Genomic DNA, 24905 nt, shown 5'->3' with positions numbered 1-24905 from the left:
CTAGATGGAACTTAGAAATAAACAAAGGTTTTTCAAGCAATATAAAAAGGAAAGGCTTACATTTTATGGTGTCTTTCACAACAATTGAACATTGAAGTACATAATTTAACATTAACTATATAGTAAAGCGCTGTAACAAGGAATTTGACAGTACAATCCTACAGAGCAAGGTCTAATACAAGGAATTATGGAATAAAAGATCATAAAATCTTTTTATATGGTAGTTGTAGCTGAGGGTTGGGCGTGGGGCTACCAACCATATCCCGAAAAAGCCTAGTACTACAGAAACACCAACAGAAGCTCTGAAGACCTCATTCCTGAGAGAGGAAGGAGTTTCAAAGATGAGCTACATCTGGGGACAACTTGAAAGACTGGCCCAGGACAGAAGACTCTGGTGAGCTGCTATTGGCAGCCTTTGCCTCAGTAGGGGTGATGGGAATAATAAGAATAATAATAGTCCCTGAAGGGGCAGTTTAAGTTTCAGTCCAATGAACCAATGAAAACATTACTTAACCAGTGCAGAATATCTTTGCCACCACATTAGTATGTCAGATTATGTTCCTTCAGTTTGGAATGAGGAGTGAATAACATGTTGGTGAAACAGCTACGGCTGCCCACTGTGGATACGAGAAGGCTCTAAATGTGAACCTGGCCTTTGGCCCAAAGATCTTGTGCCTCTCATTGAAATAACCACCAGAATACATTATAATACCGATGTACCTTTGTTTTGGTGATCTGTTACTGGTTGACTGAGGTAGTCACTCCATCACCTCCATTTCCTTCAGTGGGAAATACAGTTTACTCATGACTTTATTTGATGATTCTATGATAATGCCAAGTAATTGCTAAAGGCCTCCCTGTTGAAGGGTCCCTCACAAGAAATATTGACTCTGTTTCTCGTCCCACAGATGTGCCATGACCTACAGACTTCCAGCGTTTTTTGATTTTATTTTAGATTTCCGGTATTTACTTTAATTTTGATTTTCACTTGAAGCAACAAACTTTTCCCCTTGGTTTTGCAAATACTTCAATCGTATCACCTCTTTGGCTTTCCACTTTTCTAGGGAATAAATAAACTCTAACAACTGATCAATCCTATTTCACCTTGTTCATAGGGGCAATATTATAACATAGCATGTAGAACAATACAGCACAGGAACAGGCTCTACAGTCTATCTTGTCTGTGCCAGCTATGACGCCAATCCAAACTAATCCCATCTGCTGCACATGGTACATATCCCTCTATTCTTTTCTGTTTATGTGCCTGTCTAAATGACCCCTAAATGTTGCTACCATAACTGCTTCCACCACTTGCACAGGCAGCGTGCTCCAGGCACCTACCACTCTCTGTAGAAGGCTTCATACAACTGTAAATAAGACCATAAGACCAAAAGGTATAGGAGCAGAGTTAGGCCATTTGACTCATCAAGTCTGCTCCACAATTTCATCATGGCTGATCCAACTTTCCTCTCAGCCCCATTCTCCCCGTATTGCTTCGTGCCCTGATCAATCAAGAATCTTATCAACTTCTGCTTTAAATATATATAAAGATTTGGCCTCCACAGCTGCTTGTGCCAAAGAATTCCACAGATTCACCTCTCTCTGGCTAAAGAAATTCCTCCTCATTTCCATTCTAAAAGAATGCCCCTCTATTCTGAGGCTGTGTCTTCTGGTCTTAGACTCTCCCACCATAGGAAGCATCCCCTTCACATTCACTCTATCAAGGGCTTTCACCATTTGATAGGTTTCAATGAGATCACCCTTCATTCTTTTGACTTCCAGCTAATACAAGCCCAGAGCCAACAAACACACTGCATATGACAAGCTATTCAATTCTGCAATCATTTTCATAAACCTCCTTTGAACCCTCTCCAGTTTCAGCACATCCTTTCTAAGATAAGGGATCCAAAGTTGCTCACAGTACTTCTAGAGAGACCTCACCAGTGCTTTATAAAGTTTCAACATTACATCCTCGCTTTTATATTCTAGTCTACTTAAAATGAATGCTAACATCACATTTGCCTTACTCACCACAGACTCAACCTGCAAATTAATCTTTAAGGAATCCCTCACAGGGACTCTCAAGTCCCTTTGCACTTAAGTTTTTTTTTGTATTTTCTCTCCATTTAGAAAATAGTTAATCTTTTCATTTCTTTTACCAAAGTGCATGACTGTGCACTTCCCAACACAATGTCTTCCCTCTACCATTTCTTCTAATCTGTCTAAGTCCTTCTAGCTTTCTTACAGTATCCTTATAGCTTTTCTACTTCTTCAAAACTACCTACCCCTCCACCTATCATCTTATCCTCTGCAAACTGTGCAACAAAGCCATTAACTCCATCATCCAAATTATTGACATATAATGTAAAAAGAATTCACACCTGTGAACACCACCAGTCACTGGCAGATAACTAGAAAAGGCTCCCATTATTCCTACTATTTGTTTCCTGCCAATCAACCACTGCTTTTTCCATTCTAGAAGCTTTCCTGTAATACCATGGGCTCATAGCTTGTGAAGCAGCCTCATTTGTGGCACCTTGTCAAAGGCCTTCTGAGAATCCAAGTATACAACATTAAGCGATCCTCTTTTGTCTATCCTGGTTGTTATTTCTTCAAAGAATTCCATCAGATTTGTCAGGCAAGATTTTCCCTTGAGGAATCCATGCTGACTACACTTATTTTCTCATGTGCCTCCAGGTATCCTGAACCTCATCCTTATTAATCAACTCCAACATCTTCCCAGCCACTGAGGTCAGACTAAGTGGCCTATAGTTTATTTTATTTTCTTCTGCCTCTCTCTCTGTTTGAAGTGACTTTTCCAATTTTCCAGTCTTCTGAAACCATTCCAGAATCTTGTGATTCTTGAAATGCTTCCATGATCTCTTCAGCCACCTCTTTCAGAACTCTAGGGTGTACACCATCTGGTCCAGGTGACTTATCTACCTTCAGACCTTTCAGTTTCTCAAGAACCTTCTCTCTAGTTATGGTAACTTCATGTACTTCATGAACTCTAACACCTGGCACTTCCACCATACTGCTAGTATCTTCCACAGAGAAGACTGATACAAAATGCTTATTCAGTTTGTCTGCCATTTTGTTGTTCCCCAATTACTACCTTTCCAGTATTGTCTTCCAGCAGAACAGTATCCACACTCACCTCCCTTTTACTCTTTACATATCTGAAGAAATTTTAGGTATCCCCTTTAATATTATTGATTAGTTTACTTTCATATTCCATCTTTACCTTCTTGATGAATTTTTAGTTGCCTTCTGTTGGTTTTTAAAAGTTTCCCAATCCTCTAACTTATTTCCCATTCATTTTTGTCCTATTATATGCCTTCTCTTTGGCTTTTTATGTTGGCTTTGGCTTCTCTTGTTAGCTACAGCTGTGTCATCTTTCCTTTGGAAAATGATTTTCCCCTTCTTATACTTAACTCCTTATCAGTTAAAGACATATTAAACAGCTGAATAAGAGATTTTTTCTGTCATCTTCCAGAAGATGTTTAGAGATGTTAGTTCATCATTAAAATAATCAAATTTTAAAATTCTTTGCAAATAGTTCCTTTCTGTACAGTCAGAAAGGAAATGCTGTGAATTGTCTACATTGCACTGTTCCTGAAGCCACATATCCTTGTATCAGTCTCCAGATAACCAAACTCATCCTGCAGTGTATAAATGAGGATGTGCAGACATGCAAAGTATCTGTTTTAACTGTACGACCTTACACCAATGATTTTATTTGCACATTTGCATTATATGACTATATGTACAGTATATTACCAGAACATTGTATACTCCCATGTCCTCTCTGTTTATCAATCATTCTGCTAACAGTAGTTCCCATCCCTTTTGAATGAAATCCACTTATTCACTCATCCACTTTCTTACCCTTCTCCATTACCATCTGGATTGACCTGCCTGAGTGACCTAGTCTGCCCCTTTGGGTTCCTTGGAGGTTGTAGGTCTATGGATGATGCAGCTAGTATTATTCTTACTTTCTGTACGCTTTGGAAATAAATGCTCTCAATATTATTCCAGCTTGAAGGATCTCCTGTGATCACTGGAGTCCAACAACCCACTCCCTGCTAACCAGCCAGGGTTGGGAACCAGATACATCACAATTTGCAAACAAGCCATTCTTCCATCAACCAACTTTCTAAATTTAATAAATCTGTAATGAAGGACAAACACAGCAGAAAATACTGGCAACAGTCATCTGGTGGAAAATGAAAATGAATGACTTGTTCTGGGCAAAAGTTAGACAACGCATTTCGAAAACAAAATATAAGTAAACTGTTAATATTTTACATGAAAGCTTTGATTCCTAATACAGTTTTATCAGATCCAATATTTCCAAAACACTTCTCTAGGGCGGATAAACTCTTCTTAGGCTCCAAGCTGGGTACAGTTATGGATTATAACAGCTGACGAACTCTGCCATCTTCCGCAGGGATGAAGCTGGGGCAATTAACTTTAAATCGATAATTATGGGACCAAAACACATTTTCATTGATCTCAGGTCATTAATGCAGGGGAAAACGAACTTCCATTTTAAATGGCGCGGTTCACGACACCAAGCGCGGTAATTTGCACACGTTAGTTTCCAATATTACAGCAATGCTGACGTTTAAAAAGTATTTCCGCAAATGTGCCCCTTCCCCAAAAAAAGCCTTAGCAAGTTATTGACTAGTTGCTTTAGTGTTCGTTTGAGGTCTCTACCCGCGCACCATAAGAGACCCAGAGGAAGTCTGTGAGCTATCTCAAAGTTTAATGCAGCATAATTCATGTGTCAATTTGGTAGATCTGCGATCTGATCTTTTCGTGGCACGAGTTCCCTTCAATTTGCGGCAGTCTTTTCCCGCTTCTCGCTGACATTTCCAGCGCCTTGTCCTAACCGCCAACTGGTGGAAACTAAAGTCATGGAACAAACTCAGTCTCCGACCGGCGTTAAGCCTACCGGGTTCAGTGTTGGACGGTGAAAGTCAGCAGTCGGCACTGCGTTTTGTAGTTAACCCGTTTCTGTCAAGGTAGGTTAACAAACGATCGCAAATAGCATTCATAGGTTTTGCATCTGATGAAAAAACAATAATTCACACCCCTGCATTCCGTTCGCGTGCCCTGCCGATATAAATCGGGTTTATTGCATTATCTCTGTCTTCACATTTTTATGATATTGTTGAGTTAAATATGTTATCATTGATCCACGATGGATCAATATCGATATCAAGTTTAATAGCTGTTCCAGTTTATTTTACGATACATTGTTTTCCCCGGGAAATAAAATGTAAACTAAAACTTCTACTACAGAGCCTGCTGTGTTCCACCAGCATTTTGTGTGTGTTGCTTGAATTTCCAGCATCTGCAGATTTCCTCGTGTTTGCGCTTGTACTACCGTACTTGACAGGACCGTCAATTGACTGTGAAGTATAAAGATTGGCAATTATTCATAAAAGATCTTTTTTCCTGCTCACACCAGGAAATCTGCAGATGCTGGAAATTTAAACAACACACACAAAAAAACTGGTGGAACACAGCAGGCCAGGCAGCATCTATAAGGAGAAGCGCTGTCGACGTTTCGGGCGAGACACTTCATCAGGACTCAATAGGTATGAACCTGATACAAAATAAAAGTTGAAACTGTTGAGCAATTCTGGAACGAGGAGTATTTTATAATTATCTTCCCCAACTGTAGCTTCCTTTTTAAGTGCTAAGGATCAGGTTCTCAATGACATCTGCATCATTTCCTGCATGTTTACTCACACCATGGCTTTCCCCTTGTCTTCACTGTCCACCCAGTCGAAGTTCACATCTAGTGGACCACCTTACAAAATTTCTCCCAGCTTCAACAAATGCCACCACCACCACACACATCTTCCCCTCCCCTTGCAGTGTTGTGCAGGATTGTTTCCTCTAGAACTCCCCACTGACATCCACTCATCCCAGCGTTCTTTATGAAATTAGAAGACCATAAGACCAAGATAATTAGGCCATTCAGCCCTTTGAATCTGAGAATATATCATGGCTGATTTATTTTCCCTTTCAACCTCATTTCCCTGTCTTCTCCCTGCAACCTTTACCAAACGAGACCCATAAATCTCTGTTAAATAGATCCAATGACTTAGTCTCCACAGTTGTCTGTGGCAATAAATTTTATACACATTGACCACCCTCTGGCTAAAGAATTTCCTCCTCATTTCTGTTCTAAAGGGATGCTTTTTTTATTCTGAGGCTGTGCCCTCTGGTCCTAGAATCCCCTACTATTGGGGTGTGTCAGGAATGGACAGGAGGAGGAGTATAGGAAACTGATACAGGACTTTGTGATATGGTGCAACTCAAACTACCTGCGTCTCAATATCACCAAGACCAAGGAGATGGTGGTGGACTTTAGGAGATCTAGGCCTCATATGGAGCCAGTGATCATTAATGGAGAATGTGTGGAGCAGGTTAAGACCTACAAGTATCTGGGAGTACAGTTAGACGAGAAGCTAGACTGGACTGCCAACACAGATGCCTTGTGCAGGAAGGCACAGAGTCGACTGTACTTCCTTAGAAGGTTGGCGTCATTCAATGTCTGTAGTGAGATGCTGAAGATGTTCTATAGGTCAGTTGTGGAGAGCGCCCTCTTCTTTGTGTGGCGTGTTGGGGAGGAAGCATTAAGAAGAGGGACGCCTCACGTCTTAATAAGCTGGTAAGGAAGGCGGGCTCTGTCGTGGGCAAAGTACTGGAGAGTTTAACATCGGTAGCTGAGCGAAGGGCGCTGAGCAGGCTACGGTCAATTATGGAAAACTCTGAACATCCTCTACATAGCACCATCCAGAGACAGAGAAGCAGTTTCAGCGACAGGTTACTATCGATGCAATGCTCCTCAGACAGGATGAAGAGGTCAATACTCCCCAATGCCATTAGGCTTTACAATTCAACCGCCAGGACTTATGAACTTTTTAAAAGCTATTATTAATGCTTTTTGAGATAGTGATTTAGATGCATATCATATTTTTTTTACTGAGTTAAGTATTGTATGTAATTAGTTTTGCTACAACAAGTGTATGGGACATTGGAAAAAAAGTTGAATTTCCCCATGGGGATGAATAAAGTATCTTTCTATCTATATATTGGAAACACCTTCTTCACACCCACTTTATCTAGGCCTTTCAAAATTCAATAGGTTTCAATGAGATCCCCACTTCACAGAAGATGTTAACTTTTTAACTCTTTTTAACTCTCCCTTCTCCACCACCTGATACAGTTGTTCTACATGATTCCCTTGTACTTCTTACAAGTGAATGTAGTGGGTTTGTTGTTCATCATGTGGCTTTACCCGTATTTGAAAAAAAACTCAACTGATGCTGATTAGGTAATTGGTCTGTAAATATCTTTGTTCAGTCCACAAACTGGACGAGACTAGGATACAGGGCCTGGGCTAGGACTAGACTAGAAAAGTGGGACCTGGACGAAGAACTAGGAACCCGGACAAGACTCTGAGCCAGAGACTTGACAGGGACCCGGAACCTGGGTCTTGGACTCCGGACCTAGGCGAGGACAAGACGTGGCAAGGCAACAGGACTGGATGTGGGGGCAGGACGCGGGACTCCTGGGCTGGATGAGGACACGAAGCTCTAACTTGGATGAGGGAGACTCGAATACAGAGCCTTGGTCTTGACAGACAGGAATGCAGAACACAGAGCCAGGACCCCTCCTTGGGAACATAATGTAGGGCCAGGACTTATACACAGAACACAGAGCCCTGGTCTTGGTAGACAGGGATGCAGAACAGAGCCGGGACCCCTCCTTGGGAACAGGATGTAGGGCCGGGACTCATACACCAAAGGCTGAACTCAACGAGACAGTTCCCAACACGAGGTAGCGGCAAACGGCTGGATCTACCTGGTGAAAGCGTGGACACGGAGACAGTTCCCAACAACGAAAGATGGTTCCTTATCCGGACACAGCAAGGCTCCGGTCTTGCTCCAGCGGTAGAACATGACAACGAGAATAGGCGAGGTTCCAGGCAAGAGGTAGCAGGTGAGGCTTCAGCCAAGGGCTACAGAAAGAAGGGGAAGGGATCAATCCAGCCTCAGGGTAACAGCAAAGATGGCCTGGCTTTGTTAATGCTGATAGCAAGTATAAAAGATTAAACCATGAGGTGTTTTGCAAGCCCTGCTTAATCTGATTATATTTAAATCAATACACAATGATCTTCAATAAACCATTTACACTAAGCCTTTCATTTGTATTCTTCCAACTCTCATTCTATCTTCACCTGTACACTAAAGGAATTTCATGGTAGGCAATTAACCTATCAACCTGAAGCTTTTGGGATGTGGGAGGAAACCAGAGCATATGGAGGAAATCCACCCTGTTAAAGGGAGAATCAGCCAGCTCCACTCAGACAACATCTGAGCTTAGCATGAAACCTGGGTCCCTGGAACATCTCTACCAGCAATGCCCTGCCGAATGTACCTCAGTCTTTATTTTAACCGCCCACGAGAATTGCTGCTTTAAAAAGATCTCCACAATAAAAGCACATAAATAGGCATTTCAATCCATATGGACTATTCCAGTTTTTAATACTTCACAAGCACTCTTCCACCAGTCTCATTTTAACCATTTCATTCTACCTTCTGAGACAGCCCCTCATAATCGAGGAAGTCTTCCTTCCGCACGGGTTTGTGAGTTATGAGGTCATTGTGAGAAGGTGGTCACTTCCATTGATGGGGCAGGATGTGTGGTGGTATCTTTCCAGTTTTGCGTTCGCCCAGTTTCAGTTTGAAGAATATCTGTAATTTGCTATAACATGTTCCTATGTTGTTTGCTCTTTCTTTCTCCTTTATTTCCTCCGACACAATAACACTACCTGGTCTCTCTTTCCCACTTGCAGCCGTGAGAAGGAGCAGACTCGTTGGGCCCGCCTCCGGGCCTGATTGACGGGCCGGCAGCGCGGCTGCGCAGTGAGGACTGTTTTGAAAGCATGGCGTTGAAAGCGACGGAGGAGTGGGTGAGGCGGAGAGTGGTATTGGAGGCGGAGCGGCTTGGTAAGGGCGCGGATAGTGCTGTAAGGGTACTAGTGTTTGGCTTTGGTGTAAGGGTAATTTGCAGACTCAGAACAGGGATGGAACTTGGCCTCTCATAGGGTCTGGCGGTTGGCTCTGGTGTGAAGTTGGATTACAGTACACTTTTGGTGTCTTTTATTCATATACAGTAGTATGAATAAAACTCAGTATTCATTTATATCGCACACAGATGTTACTGAGCGTTGGTATTAGTTTCTTATAACGATATAATTGCATCTTGCAAGAAATCCTAGTGATTGAATTAAACGCCCTGGTGTTGGCCTGTGTTTTTATTTAAGTATACTGGATCGAGTGCAGACTCATTCATTATTCCTATAATAGCTTTTTTAAAAAACATTTGGAACTTGTAATCTGAAGTTAATAGTCGGTGCTCATGCAAATACACAATGAGTGCGGTAGTGCTGCTGTACAGTTTGGATTAAGTTGGTAAAGGGTTGAAACTATGACTTGAGATGTGTGTTCATTGGCTTGCATGTTGAATGAAGCTTTGAAAATGCATTCAGGGATAATAGACTGAGAGCTGGTATGATTCACGTCTAATTGATTTACATGGTTCTTCAGATTAACCTTGCAGATTTTCCTTGAAGATCTGTAACCAATGTTTTTGTCAACTGTATCACTATCTCGTTGATGTGATAGAGGCTTGGGTTTTTTTGTAAACGTTGAGATATGTTAGTATAGTATAATTATATTAATGCATGTTATTCTATTTTGTGCCAAGACAATGATTTTGTGTCAAATTTAGGAGGGATACTGAAAATAATAGATTTAGGAAATCTAGAGAAATGTCAGAAAATACTTAGCAGCTCGGGCAGCATCAGTACAGAGTTACAGAGTTTAACATTTTCATTTTGACTTATGCAGGAGTAAGCAAAATGTGAAAAAGCATTGATCATGGAGATCTGAAATATAACGAGAAAATATTGGAAATAGATATGGCCTTTACAGGGATATTATGTTTTTCTAAAAAGGTTATCAAATGTGACCATATCAGAATCAGGGTTAGTATCACCAGCATATACTGTGAATTTTTTTTAAACTTTGTGGCAGCAGTACAATGAAATACATGATAATACAGAAAAAAGAATGAATTACAGTAAGGCACCGAGCACAAGAGCAATAGAAGCAGGGGTGTCACACCAGCCAACCCCTAAGATGCAGACTGTAAGGAATATATGTCAAACTCAAGGCCCGTTGGCCAAATCTGGCCCGCAGTGGAATTATCTTTGGCCCGTGAGATAATATCTAATTACTATTAAAGCTGGCCCCAGTAATCGAAGCGCCTATGGCGTATGATATGGCTAATGCTGAGTTTATTCAGGTACCAGGTTTTTAGTGTTTATTCGGCAGTCTTGCTCAGCAGTCTTCTTCATAAGAAATGGAATTTGTAAAGTGAAACACTTTGTAGTTATAGCAGAGACTGAGACACATGAGAGCAGACTGAAAATACGGAGGCAACGAAAGCTGCGTTCGCACGCGTCCGACTGATCTGGCCCGCATGAAGCTGCATTTTGCTCAATCCGGCCCGTGACCTAAAATGAGTTTGACACCCCTGGTGTAAGGAATCCTAGTGAAATCATTCAGCATATGGTAGCAGGTGCAAGATGCAGGTAGAGACAACATACACTGAACAGCACAACCAAGGTGCAAGAATTGTGTGCAGGAACATCTGCACTGAGTATGGAGTGGGCACTCCCACGTTCAAATGGGAAACGCCCAAGAAGGTAGTGGAGAATGACAGAGCTAAGATCCTGCGGGACTTCCAAATACAGTCGGCCCTCCTTATCCACGGGTTCTGCAGGCGCGGATTCAACTAACCGCGGAAGTTCTCTCTCCAGCACTCGTTGTTTGAGCATGTAGACTATTTTTTCTTGTCATTATCCCCTAAACAATACAGTAGAGCAACTATTTACATAGCATTTACATTGTATTAGGTATTATAAGTAATCTAGAGATGATTTAAAAGTACAGACAGTCCCTGGGTTATGAATGAGTTCTGTTCCTGAGTCTGTCTTTAAGTCGGATTTGAAGTCGGAACAGGTACATCCAGTATTATTTAGTGTCAGTTAGTCAAACGTTTTTCTTAGTATATTTTACCTTTCTATGCATATAAAACACTTCAGAAACACACGTATTTCAATAATTAAACCACTGAGTTGCTTAGTAATAATTGTAACTTTAATCGGGGCAGGGCCTTTCACGTGCACCATTAAAATTGTTCCTATCATTGACCGACTGCAGCCTAACGCATTTCCAATGACCGATGACATCTCACCTCTTTCCGATCGCTTTATTACATCCACCTTATTTTCAATCGTGATCAGGATTATTTTCGTGAACAGAAACACTGCAGATTCAGAGCTGTGCCAGGTCCTAAGGTCCACCGCACTGAGACAGGTTAAATAAAGTCCAGGGTTCCGCTGGGTCCTAAAGACCACCACACTGAGACAGGTTAAATAAGGGACTTGAGCATCCGCGTTTTTTGGTATCCGCAGGGGGGGTTCCCAGAACCAATCCCTCGCGGATAAGGAGGGCCAACTGTACAGACTGATGAACAGGTACTGGCCAACCAACCAGACATAGTAATACTGGACAAGGAACAGAAGAAAGCAATAGTAATAGGTTTGGCAATCCTGAATGATGGTAACATCAGGATGAAAGAATATGAGAAGCTAGAGAAATTCCAGGGCTTGAAAGAGCAGATAGAAAAGATGTAGAAGGTTAAAGCCAGAGTAATCCCGGTGGTGATAGGAGCACTTGGAGTTGTGACACCTGGACTGGGAGAAAGAAAGGGACACAACATGAACAGAGGCCTACACTCTGGCCACAGCGAGCTGCTACACAGATTCCTCCGGCAGCAGACGGATGCCATCAGAGATCAAAATGCAGGTAGTCGGCATTGAACTGCCGCTTGCATTCTGCATTTACCTCAATGTTTAAATCTTCCTCGATGCTTTAATTGGCGAAATGGAGTTGAACATCGTCTCACACCTTTCGATAGATAGATAGATAGATACTTTATTCGACATTCAAGCTCGTGTTTGCTTTCCAGAATCTTCTCGGAGACAGCAAAGCACTGGATCACTCAACTGATCTCCAAAATGTAAATTGTAGGCTCTAACAGTTCCAGATGCACATTTAAGATATGAAATCAGCAGCTTTGTGAACTATCTGGAAGATGTCGACTGAGAGAGCGTCATACGCTCACGCCTCTTTGACCAGATGAGGTACTGCTCTTGGAGACTATGGAGGCTAGTGCCCATGATGGAGCTGACTAATTTTACAGCTTGGCAGCTTACTTTGATCCTGTGCAGAAGCTCTTCCATACCAGACAGTGATGCAGATAGAATGCTCTCCATGGTACCTCTGTAGAAACTTGAGTGTTTTAGGTGACATACTGAATCTCCTCAAACTCCTTATGAAATATCGCCCTTTGCCTTCTTGCCTTCTTTATAACTGCATTGATATTTTGGGACCAGGTTAGTTCCTCAGAGATTTTGACTCCCCAGGAACTTGGAATTGCTCCCTCTGTGCACTTCTGATCCCTCAACGAGGACTGGTGTGTGTTCTGTTGTCTTACCCTTTCTGGTCCACAATCAGCTATTTGGTCTTACTAATATTGAGTCCAAGGCTGTTGCTGCTATACCACTCAACTAGTTGGTATATCTCGCTCCTGTACACCCTCTTGTCACCATCTGCGATTCTGCCAATAATGGTTGTATCATCAGCAAATTTATATGTAGCATTTGAGTTGTGCCTAGCCTCACAGTCATGGGTGTAGAAAAAATAGAGTAGTGGGTTGAACAAACATCCCTGAGGTGTGCCAGTGTTGATCGTCAGTGAGGTGGAGATACTATTTCTTATTCACGCAGATTGTGGTCTTCCTGTTAGGAAGTCAAGGATCCAGTTGCAGAGGAAGGTACAGAAAGAAGCCCAGATTGTGAAGCCTTTTAGAACATAGAATAGTACAGCACATTACAAGCCCTTCGACCCACAATATACCCTGCCTCCCATATAACCCCCCAACTTAAATTCCTCCATATACCTGTCTAGTAGTCTCTTAAACTTCACTAGTGTATCTGCCTCCACCACTGACTCAGGCAGTGCATTCCACGCACCAACCACTCTCTGAGTGAAAAACCTTCCTCTAATATCCCCCTTGAACTTCCCTCCCCTTACCTTAAAGCCATGTCCTCTTGTACTGAGCAGTGGTGCCCTGGGGAAGAGGTGCTGGCTGTCCACTCTGTCTTTTCCTCTTAATATCTTGTACACCTCTATCATGTCTCCTCTCATCCTCCTTCTCTCCAAAGAGTAAAGCCCTAGCTCCCTTAATCTCTGATCACAATCCATACTCTCTAAACCAGGCAGCATCCTGGTAAATCTCCTCTGTACCCTTGCCAATGCTTCCACATCCTTTCTATAGTGAGGCGACCAGAACTGGACACAGTACTCCAAGTGTGGCCTAACTAGAGTTTTATAGAGCTGCATCATTACATCGCGTCTCTTAAACTCTATCCCTCGACTTATGAAAGCTAACACCCCATAAGCTTTCTTAACTACCCTATCTACCTGTGAAGCAACTTTCAGGGATCTGTGGACATGTACCCCCAGATCTCTCTGCTCCTCCACACTACCAAGTATCCTGCCATTTACTTTGTACTCTGCCTTGGAGTTTGTCCTTCCAAAGTGTACCACCTCACACTTCTCTGGGTTGAACTCCATCTGCTACTTCTCTGCCCACTTCTGCATCCTATCAATGTCTCTCTGCAATCTTCGACAATCCTCTACAATATCTACGACACCACTAACCTTTGTGTCGTCTGCAAACTTGCCAACCCACCCTTCTACCCCCACATCCAGGTCGTTAATAAAAATCACAAAAAGTAGAGGTCCCAGAACAGATCCTTGTGGGACACCACTAGTCACAACCCTCCAATCTGAATGTACTCCCTCCACCACAACCCTGTGCCTTCTGCAGGCAAGCCAATTCTGAATCCACCTGGCCAAACCTCCCTGGATCCCATGCCTTCTGACTTTCTGAATAAGCATACCATGGGGAACCTTGTCAAATGCCTTAGTAAAATCCATGTAGATCACATCCACTGCACTACCCTCATCTAAATACCTGGTCACCTCAAAGAACTCTATCAGACTTGTTAGGCACAATCTGCCCTTCACAAAGCCATGCTGACTGTCCCTGATCAGACCATGATTCTCTAAATGCCCATAGATCCTATCTCTAAGAATCTTTTCCAACAGCTTTCCCACCACAGACGTAGGGCTCAGAACTGTAGGAATTATAGTGTTAAACACTGAACTGGTGTCAATAAACAACATCCTGGCATTGGTATTTGTGTTGTCCAGTTGATCCAAGGCTCTATACTGAATTCCTTTCTTAATTTGAACTGCTTTCAGGTTAATACTCTTTCAGAACCTTGTATCTTCAGCTTAATCTAGTTTTGGCCTCCATATTTCCTTATGCACATGAGTTAATTTTGGCATTCTGTGCCCCTACCAGTTTGCAGAGCAATTCCATTTCCCCCCAAAATGTTCCCTCTGACCTATTTTCTCCATGATTGCACCAGAGTCTGCCATTCATCTGCACTCTTGAGAGCAATTTACAGTGACAATTAAGCTACCAAGCAACATGTTTTTGTGTTGAGAGAGGTAGCTAGAGCACCCAAGTGAACTGATGCCTTCACAGCAAATGTGCAAACTCCTTACAGAACTCCTTACAGTGGTCATGATTGAATCTGAGTTGGTTGGAACTACTTGCTCCATTTTGTGCTGCTCTTCTGTATCTAGGGGTATTTCTTCAAGACTTGATTAGGATAGTATCAATCCTCTTTTGGAATTGGAAATCATTTTCAGACTCTCTTTGCACTAACTTTACAGATAAATCTCTGCGTTTAATTAAAAATCCGTGCATCTCCCTTTTTTTGTTTAGTACGTTAAACCCATGTTACGTTAAGCTATTTGCTAATGTTAACAGCTTCTCTCTGTTTAACTTATTAGATGCATTTTTTGCATCTTCATTAAATCTTTTTTATGCTCCAAGCAGAATAAGCCCAAGTCATCTACTTTAACCATATTGCTGAAATCTCTGACAGGAAGCCTCATGCTAGTGTTAAGATCAGTGGGGCAGCAGAGGTGGATATAGAATGGGACCGTGGAGGTAGGATGAGTAAGTCAGAGTGAATGTTATATAGCATACCCATATTGACATCAATGGATCTGGGGTTGAGAGGGTGAACAGCTTTAACTACCTTGGCATAAACATCACTGACGATCTTGCGTGGTCTGTACGTACTACCTGTGTGGTGAAAAAGGCATAATAGTGCCTCATTCACCTCAGACGGTTGAGGAAGTTTGGTGTGGGCCCCAAAACCCAAAGAACTTTCTATAGGGGCACAATTGAGAGCATCCTGACTGGCTGCATCAGTGCCTGGTATGGGAACTGCACTTCCCTCAATTGCAGGACTCTGCAGAGAGTGGTACGGACAGCGCATCTGTAGATGTGAACTTACCACTATTCAGGACATTTACAAAGACAGGTATGTAAAAAGGGCCTGAAGGATCACCGGGGACCCGAGTCACCCCAACCACAAACTGTTCCAGCTGCTACCACCTGGGAAACAGTACCACAGTATAAAAGCCAGGACCACAGGCTCCGGGAAAGCTTCTTCCACCAGGTCATCAGACTGATTAACTCATGTTGACAACTGTATTTCTATGTTATATTGACTATCCTGTTGTACATACTCTTTATTATAAATTGCACATTGCATATTTAGACGGAGACTTAATGTAAAGATTTTTACTCGTGAAATGAGTCAGTAATAAAGTCAATTCAATTGGGACATGTCAGAACCAGTAGAGATTGGCCCAATGAATTTGCTGCCCAATTAGCTGGTTACATGGAAATACTTAAAAAGGTATATAAAAAAATGACAAACTGCCATTCAACTAATAACAAAATGTATATTTACTTGAAAATGCAGAACAAATTAGAACACTCCCAATGTTACTACAGATATTAAAGGAAGAATTTGTCTAGTTTACACTGTTGGGTTCCTTTGATTGGCTGTAAATGAACAAAATCAGCACAGACACCTGGAGTGCAGTTAATGGACTATTTTCATACATTGCTTTCAGCAATTGCATCCTTAAAATCTTCATTCTCATTATAACATTCAAGACAATTGTCAATACCTTCCTATTCTTCTTATTTCCTAACTCGTTGAAGTAGTGAAATCGCTTCATTTTTACTCTCAGCTGTTTCTGGCATCTCCAAGTCTAAATGCTTGAAATTGCAGTGAGCAAAACGGTTCTGCCGCCAACTATCAGTGACAAAAATCACTGCTTTTGAACACAAACACATGCATCTGGTGCTATTTAAGTGCGGTGTAGTGTCTTAACAGCTGCACAAGTGCACACAATTGACGCTACTTCGAAACTTCGACAACAGCCTCCTATCCCAATCAAGCAGCATAATGTCCCAAATAAATGAAGGGAATCCTGGTTATTTTCTCAATTAGATTTTGTTCTTTAAGAGTTCTCCCAAATAAGTGCTACCCCGATAACCAATGCCTAATTAATGGCCCACAGGTTGGAATAACACAATTCCACTATATTTGGGGGAAAACTTCTTTAAAAATCTTTACAGTTTGTGTTAGTCCAATCTGTACAGTTCCCACTGAGTGTGGTATCTGTGAAATGGAGCAAAATATAAACTGTTGAAAGAAAGACTTTGAACTGACTTTAGCTTTGACTCATCAGACTTGGGTGAGATAAATATCTGGTAAGTATCTACTTGTCTATTCTTCATTCCTCATCTCTCATCTGTTAGGGCATAGAGCAATGAGAATGACTCTGGAGGCGGTATTCTTTGTGTAAATTATGGGAGTTCTGGGAGACCTAAAGTTTCCCAGATAATAACATCTACACCAGATGCACCGGCTGGCTGGTGCCCCTCACAAAACATATTAAGGAGCTGGAGTTGCAGCTCAATGATAGATAGGAGCAACAGTTACCCCTGGGTTGCAGGAGGCAGGTAACTGCCAGGAAAAGGAAGGGAAATGGCACAGTTACAGACCAGCATGTATGATGCTGTGGGCATCACTGAATCATGGTTGAAAGAAGGTTATAACTAAGTTTAACGTACAAGGTTACACATTGTATTGATAGGACACGTAGGCAGAGGAGGTAGGGAGGCTCTGTTGAAATGATTAGAAAGAGATTACATAAGATTGGAAGGTTTAGAGTCGTGGATAGACCAAAGAAACTGCAAGGGTAAATAGACCCTGAAAGGAGTTGTATACAGACCTTCAAACAGGAGTAAAGATATGGTCTACAAATTACAATGGGAGGTGGAGAATGTGTGTCAAAAGGGCAATGTTATGGTAGAAAGTGAAGCAACAATGTCACTGCTGAAGGAATAGCCATTTATCTCCTGCCATATGCAAAGAGAACATATGTCACTATTGTTATGTATCCCGTAACTGGGTTAACAAGCCAGCAGAAATGGAATGATAAGTTGGAGTCTGGTGGTACTGAAACTAAAGGTGTTTATTAGTAAACTAAACAATACAGTATCAAAAATGCCAATATACATAGAAAACAGGTTAGCAATAATAAAAGAAGTGTAGGAATAATAATCAACAGTAAAAAAACAAGCTCTATCAAAGTCTAGGGGTAAATGAATTGTCATAAGAGAATATAGAGTTCAGTTCAGTTTGTGCTGAGGTAGTTGTTGCTGTGTTGCAATGTTGGAGAGAGAGAGAGAGAGAGAGAGAGAGAGAGCGAGCAAGAGATGAGCAGCTGCAGCAGGCAAACCTTCCGTCGTCTTCTTGTTCCGTTGTACCGTTGGAGTCACCGGTTATGACCCTTCCGTTCCAGGCTAGACCGTTCTTCAGTGATGAACTCGTCACCCAGGCAAGGGCGGACACACACACAAGTCTCCACCGGTCTGCCTTCATCCACCGTGCTCCAGACCGATTCTCCTGAACCGATCCTCCAGGCCCCCACCTTCCTGTGGGTGCACAACACTCTTTCAGTGTCCACTGGTGTGTCTGAGGGTGTGTCCCCAGACCCATCTTTTATCCCCACTGACGGGGTATCAGCCATCCATCAACTCCACATGTCCACGTCCATCAAACTAGTCCACTCCCCGCTGTCTCCGCAAGAATGTTAACGAGCAAAGAAGTGTCCTTGTAGCAAAAGATTGTTTACCTTTCCATCAGTGAAGAAGCCATAATACATAAATCATTTGTCTCTCTCTCTCTTATCTGTAGCAGATGCCTCTACCTCTGTTCTTCATCTCTCTCTCTCATTAACAGCATAGTTCCCGGGGGGGGGTGAGTGGGGTAGCTCTGGACCCCATTTCCATTTGGTTTGTTCAGCACACATAGCACTATGCACACATCTAAACCCCTAACCTGGACATTTGGGAGCTACTGCAATTCAATCGTCTGCAAAAATTGAAATATAACCAAGTAATGTAAGGAGACCAAGTGCTGTCACTTGTGTGGGGTAGATGCAATGTTCTCTCTTAATTTGTAATGATCAGTGTGCTCAAAATCTTGTGCTGTGCAATTTTTTGCCTAGTGACAACAATGTGCATATTAAATAATTTCTTCAGTAAAAACAGTATAAATAAGCCCTTTCTAAAACATCCAGAAAAATCATCCCAAACTCTGCATTGTCAACACCATCCGCATTGGAGACCAGAAGAGGAAATGTGTTTTTATATAATAGTGAAATTTACTTAACGTGCCATCTAGTTAGAGGGTGACAACCTTTTGTGCGCTAGCAGCAAAAGACGTGTGTGCGCGCACACATGCACTGCTTAGAGGGAGCACTGGGTAGCAGACCATGTCCCAAATGCAACAGTGCTAATGCAAAAGGAGTATGGAAGGGAGTTCGTTGACTAATGAGGTCTTCCCCAGACCCGCTGAGACTCTGGCAGTGAATGAGACCCGTAGGGATCAAGTATGAAATGGCAGGTGGCAAGTAGGAAGAAAGCACAGCTGGCACCACCCAAGAGTCAAGGGGTTTCAGGTAGCAATGGTGGTGGAGAAGAAGATTGATATCTTTATCAACAACCTCTTTCTGGCTGACGGTGAAGCCTCAATGGTGAGCCAGGGATGCAGGTCCTATTTGTGGAAGGGGCAAAAAGAAAAACATGATTCCAGAATCTGCAGGGGTGATCAGCTTGTTGCACACTAGCTTTGAGATTCTGGAAGCATTTCTGCACTTGATACATCCTGGTAGACCAAGAATACCAGCTCAGAGCACATACGAAATAGGGTGATCTTCCCTCATTAACACTGCCAGCTTCACTCTCGGGGGGACCCACTCTCTATGAGAGATCAATGCCAGTAACTCAACCAGGAAAGTGTGCAACAGTTTGTGAAAGGTGTGAGCATGCATACATGAGACAATTGACTGTGGCAATGTGACTTTGAACTTCAAAACTAGAAACAATGAATGAGAAAATCCTCATCAATCAACAGTGTAAAGTGTGAAAAGCCCTGGAATATGTGGCCAAGGTCAAGGATGATGTGATGTTTTTGCAAAAGTGAGGCATACTGCATCTCTACAACTTTCAAAAGTAGGCATCATGATGGTCCCGTGGATTGTCAGTATGTCATAGGGCAACAATTGCTATGCTTATTACTTGGAGAGGTAATGAACATTTTTGAGAAGTATTATGTTTGATATAGTTTGCATGATAGAGTTCCACATGGATGGCTGGTCAAAGAGGTAAAAGAAAATCTAAAGGAGATTCATTGGTTCCAAAATTTGGTCACTGAAAGGAAGTAATGGATAACAGTGGAGGGACAATTTTGTGACTTGGAATAAAGTGGCATTACATTAGATTTGATGCACAGTCGCTCAGATTTGGTAATGTTAATGATGTAATTCTAAACATAGGCATGATCAAGAAGTTTGCTGATGTAGAAACTGGTTGTAAAATTCAGTGATAAAATCTGAGCCATTTCCCATACTCCTTTACCTCTACACCTCCCTTCTTTTCCTTAAAAATTTTCTTAAAATCTATTTCTTTCAAAAATTCCCAAATCCTTGTATCCAGTCATAATTTGAAAGTGTACCTGTGAAATGCCTTGGACCATTTTATTATACTGTATTAACAAGTATAAATGAGTGTAGGTTATTTTTCATGATATCCAATTCAGAGCTCAGTGATGTATCTAATATTTGAAAGGGTTATTCTGTTTTTATAAACCCCTTTGTTTACAAAACATTAATTTGTTGCTTGTAAAATGAATACTGCTATTATTTGGAAGTGTGAACTCAAATTGATTTTTATTTTAATTTCTCCCTAGTTTGGGACTTGTAGTGTGACAAATGGTTGTTGAGTTTATAGATTGCAAGCTTGAACTACCCTTCAAACTTCTTGATTTTTATTGGTTTAACTGTAGAACACAGTATTGAGCCTATTAATCAGTCATGTTTTGACAGCAGTTGGGGTATTTCCATGATCAAGGATAAGGCACTGGGAACACACCAGCACCCTTCTAATTCTAATCGTTAACCAGAGATCTGCTCTGCAGTGTATCGGCATGAAGGTGTCAGGCAAAAGCAAGATTTCCCTGAGCTATGATAGTTTATGTGAGCAAATATTTATGGTAGAGTGTTGGACTATGCTTGCCTACAGTGTGAGCAACTTGGGGTGGTGGTAAATGGTGTAGGTTGAGCACCCCTTGTCCGAAAATCTGATTATTGTTTTATTTTGAGCACTGATGTGACAGCGCAAATAGAAAATTCCACGTGGCGCTGGGAAAGTTCCCAGGTGAATGCACAGGTCTCTATGCACCACATACAGTTCTGAGAAGTGACCTCACGTACCTTGGCACCAGTTTATTTTCAGCAGTCATCATTGCCACACCTTCATGCATTGCTCGCAGTCATTACCATGTGTTTTGTGCTTATTCTCTGCTCTGTGCTGTGAAGATATGGATGAAAAAGTGAAAAAGGCCTGTAGTTACCTCTACAGGTAATAGTGGAAAGAAATGGGAAGCATATATGTTTATCTATAGCACAGAAAGTCAAGTTGTTGGAAAACTTGATAGTGGTGTAAGTGCGAAGCATCAGACAGGAAATAGTGTTGGAATGACCACCATCTATGAAGTGAAGAAACAGAAAGACAAACTGTTCTATGCTGAAAATAATGAACAGATGTTAATGGGGAAAAAAACTGCATAAAGCGAAAAATGAAGATCTCAATTGTTTTGAAAAAGTTGATTAATCAGCATCAGAGTGAAAATAAGCTGTTTTAACAGTACACTGATCATGAAACAAGCAAAGGTCTGTCACGATGAGCTGGAAATTGTGAATATTCAGCAAGCTGGTTGCAGAAATTTAAAAAAGGCACAGCATTAATTTTTTTAAATTTGTGTTTTCATGAACCAGCAGAGAAATTCATTGAGTTTGCCAAGATTGTCACTGATGAAAATCTTAACACCGGAACAAGTTTGATGTGCCTCCTCACAATGATATCAGTGATGACGTACCCTCTACTTCAAGTTTCTCAGAGCTGATGTATTTGTATTGTTTAGTGCTGCATTTATCTTCTTTTGTAAGTGATGATAATTATTTTGGTAATTGCAAAACATACTATTTTTGCATAAAATCTGAATTTCATCCCCACCTAAAATCCCATGTTTGAGTGTAACATGACCGGATTATTACATCAAAAATAAAATAATAACCTTTTCCAGTTTTTTTGCATTTACCTATGATTAAATTCAATCTTTTTTTTATCTTACCAAAGAAAAAACAAATAGTGAACTGTAACCGTTTAATGAAAGCACAGCATCGTAGTTTGAGACTAAAAGGCTGCTGTAGTTTATTGTTGTTCAACACCTGATTCAGGTATTATCCCAATGCTGCTTTTGCTACCTACATACATTATATTTTCATTAAATTAATGGTATGTAATAATTTGCACTGTTAAGTACATATGTTTGATGATCAAGTATGAGACTAAAACTGTTTACTGGTAGCTCACAAATTCAGAGTTGGGAATGATCATGATGCTAAACAGCCATTAACTGTCTACTGGGGCAGCTGAGGTAGTGATAGTTAACTTTTCGATAGTTCAATGTATACATTATTGTCTCATGCACAAAATTATTAAAATATTATGTAAAACTACCTTCAGGGTATATGTACAAGCTGTATATATTTAGATTTGGGTCCCATCCCCATCATATAGATGCAAATATTCCAAAATCTGAAAAATCTGAAACCCAAAACATTTTCAGCCCGGAGCATTGCAGATAAGGGGTGCTCAACCTGTATTTCAAAAGAACATGACTTCGTATGTTTTAAGTTTAAAAAGTTGTATTAGGTATAGTTCCTGTTTCAGTATTTAATCAGAACAGTAAATGTGATAATTTTGTGGTAGCTGAATTCTCCTTTTAAAATAATGATTGCACTTGTGATTCTTTATTTCTTCAGTGGATGTACGATCTTTGTTCCTGCCAGGAAGTTGCAAAGAAAAGATCACGCATCTTGGCAAGTCTCTCAGGAACTTTACACGTCTTAAAATACTTGATCTATCCCGTAATTCTTTGATTTCATTGGAGGTAAGTATTTAATTATCCATATTTAATATTCATAATTGCTCTATTAAAAAGATATTCTATGCTTGTGGTTTATGTTATACAGTTTAATTTATAACCACTTGTTTGTGCAATTTAATGGATTCCTAACAAGTGGTTTGTAAAAGCACTAAACTGCAGCTTTGTATTTTTCATGTACATTAAAGTTGTCTATCTGTGGCAGTGCTGATATATAAAGAAACTTCTGGAGGAGAAGATGAGCATCAGCATCATTTCTGTGTATGTTATTGCTGCAAACTACTGCTGCTTTGGATTTGAGAATAGTGGGTACTAAACATCACCATTATTTCTATTATAATTTGTACCTCTTTGGTCGAATTTCACAGGGGTGGCATGCAAAAAAAAATTTGTTAGCTCGCGGCATGCAGTGCTGCCCCTTGATTCTTTAAACCTGACCTATAATAAAATGATATATAATGATTATCTTTACTGCCAAATAAAGCAGCAATAGGTTTGCCACCCCTGTTCTAATACTTCCATTACTGCCCGCAATACAACTGATTCAAATTAACGAACTTAATGGAAAGAAATATTGTTTCTTTAAAGTGTGAATTTGGAATCCAAGTTCTAAATTGAACAGCTCATATTCCTCAACTTGAATTCAGCCTGGTTCCAGTCAACATAAATTTCAGATCTGTAGAGATATGCAATTGTATAATTTTTTTAAAAAAAACAAAGCCTCTGTGAAAGCAGTGCACTGGCTACTGAAGTAATTTAATGTTAGGTCTCAGACTTGCTTCCTCTGATATGACATGGAAAATAGTTGAGATGCTGGAAAAATGGAAAATGATGGAAAATATTCAGCAAGTTATCAGTGTTGATGAAGGGACAACTATTAATCTTTCAGGTTGATGACTGATCATCAGAACTGGACAAAGTTGGATACAAACAGTTTTTAAGATGTAGTGGGATGGAGATCAAATGGTTTGTAACAATATCTTGTGTCCACTGCTGTACGCACATTGGCGGAGACAGACAATGCAGGTTGTGCAACTGTTTTGCAGAGTACTCGGATTGCAAGTGTGATCTGTCACTTGATTTCTCCCTATCCCCTGTGTTCGTTCTGACCTATTTGTCTTCCATATCCTTTGTTCCATTAGTGCACTGCATAAACCCAAAGAGCAACTCTGGACATATTACATCTAGTGTTTCTAATATGCTGTAACTAGACATATTACAGCTTTCAGGAGCTGACATTAAATTCAACAATTTCAGATAATAAACATCATCAGCATTTAGAAATTTTAGTATCCAGTAGCCACCGTTTTATTTAGTAATTTCTGGTTGACTGTATCTTTTATTTGTAACTTTTCAAGAGAAATTTTCTTTACATGCTCCACTGTTTTCCTCTTTCTGCCGTGACCTATTATCTTTGCTTGTCATTTAATCACTTTTATCTTTATCTGGATTTTATAAACTTTCTTTATTGACTTCTTCTCCCCTCTCCATTACACTTCTTTTTAAAGCATGTTTGTTCCTAATTTTTACCAGTTCTAATGAATCATCATCAACTTGAAACATTTTTCTCTTAACTCTGTATCACCATTCCAGATGTAGCCTGATCTAAGAATTATTTCCTGGGCATTTTTTTTGGTCTATCTCTTTGTATAACTGTTGGCCATTTCATGAAACTTGGGCAGTGAATTTTTCCCTAGAATCAAATTTCTCAGCAGATGTTCAAATATCCTTTGTTTCCTTTAGTATCCAGGAATCCTTTAATCTCTGGCTTGTATATAATCAGTGACTGAATCTTCTCAACTTTTGGATGCAGAATTCTGAAGAAACAATATCCTTTAGGTCAAGAAATTTTTTGTTATGCCAGCCCTAAATTATTGATCACAATTCCTGGAATTGTCATTCCTGGTTCTGTACTCCTGAAGTGAAAATCATTCCTATATTTACCCTGCATCTCTCAATTCTTCTAAATACTAGAGAACATAGGCCCAGTCTATTTAGTATCTACTCATAGTAAAGGTCACTGATAATGGTTATCAGTCTAGTAAATGTTGACTGCTATGCCTCTGTAGCAATTTTTATCCTCCTTTCAGTAAGGAGACCAAACATCTACACACATTCCAATTATGATGTCATCAGAGTCCTAGGCGATTACAGTAAGGTTTTTGTTCTTGCACTTAAATATTTTTGTTTGCACTAAAAATACCAGATTATACAACTTCCTAATTGT

At 40.7% G+C, this 24905-nt stretch overlaps 1 protein-coding gene across 1 annotated transcript in view; it reads left to right on the top strand.

Moving 5' to 3' along the window:
- Nucleotides 1-4959: 4959 nt before the first annotated feature.
- Nucleotides 4960-24905, top strand: part of cep72 (centrosomal protein 72) — a 171502-nt gene continuing 151556 nt past the window's right edge. The window contains exons 1-3 of the mRNA XM_073024631.1: nt 4960-5027; nt 8879-9032; nt 22557-22684. Coding sequence (XP_072880732.1) covers nt 8969-9032; nt 22557-22684 — 192 coding nt within the window. The 5' untranslated portion in view covers nt 4960-5027; nt 8879-8968. The remainder of the gene's footprint in view (nt 5028-8878; nt 9033-22556; nt 22685-24905) is intronic.

The sequence above is a fragment of the Hemitrygon akajei genome, chromosome 20, assembly GCF_048418815.1.
Source record: "Hemitrygon akajei chromosome 20, sHemAka1.3, whole genome shotgun sequence".
In the NCBI taxonomy this organism is placed as follows: domain Eukaryota; kingdom Metazoa; phylum Chordata; class Chondrichthyes; order Myliobatiformes; family Dasyatidae; genus Hemitrygon; species Hemitrygon akajei.
Note: the sequence above shows the minus strand (reverse complement) of the source record. Positions and strands in the feature narration are given on the sequence as shown.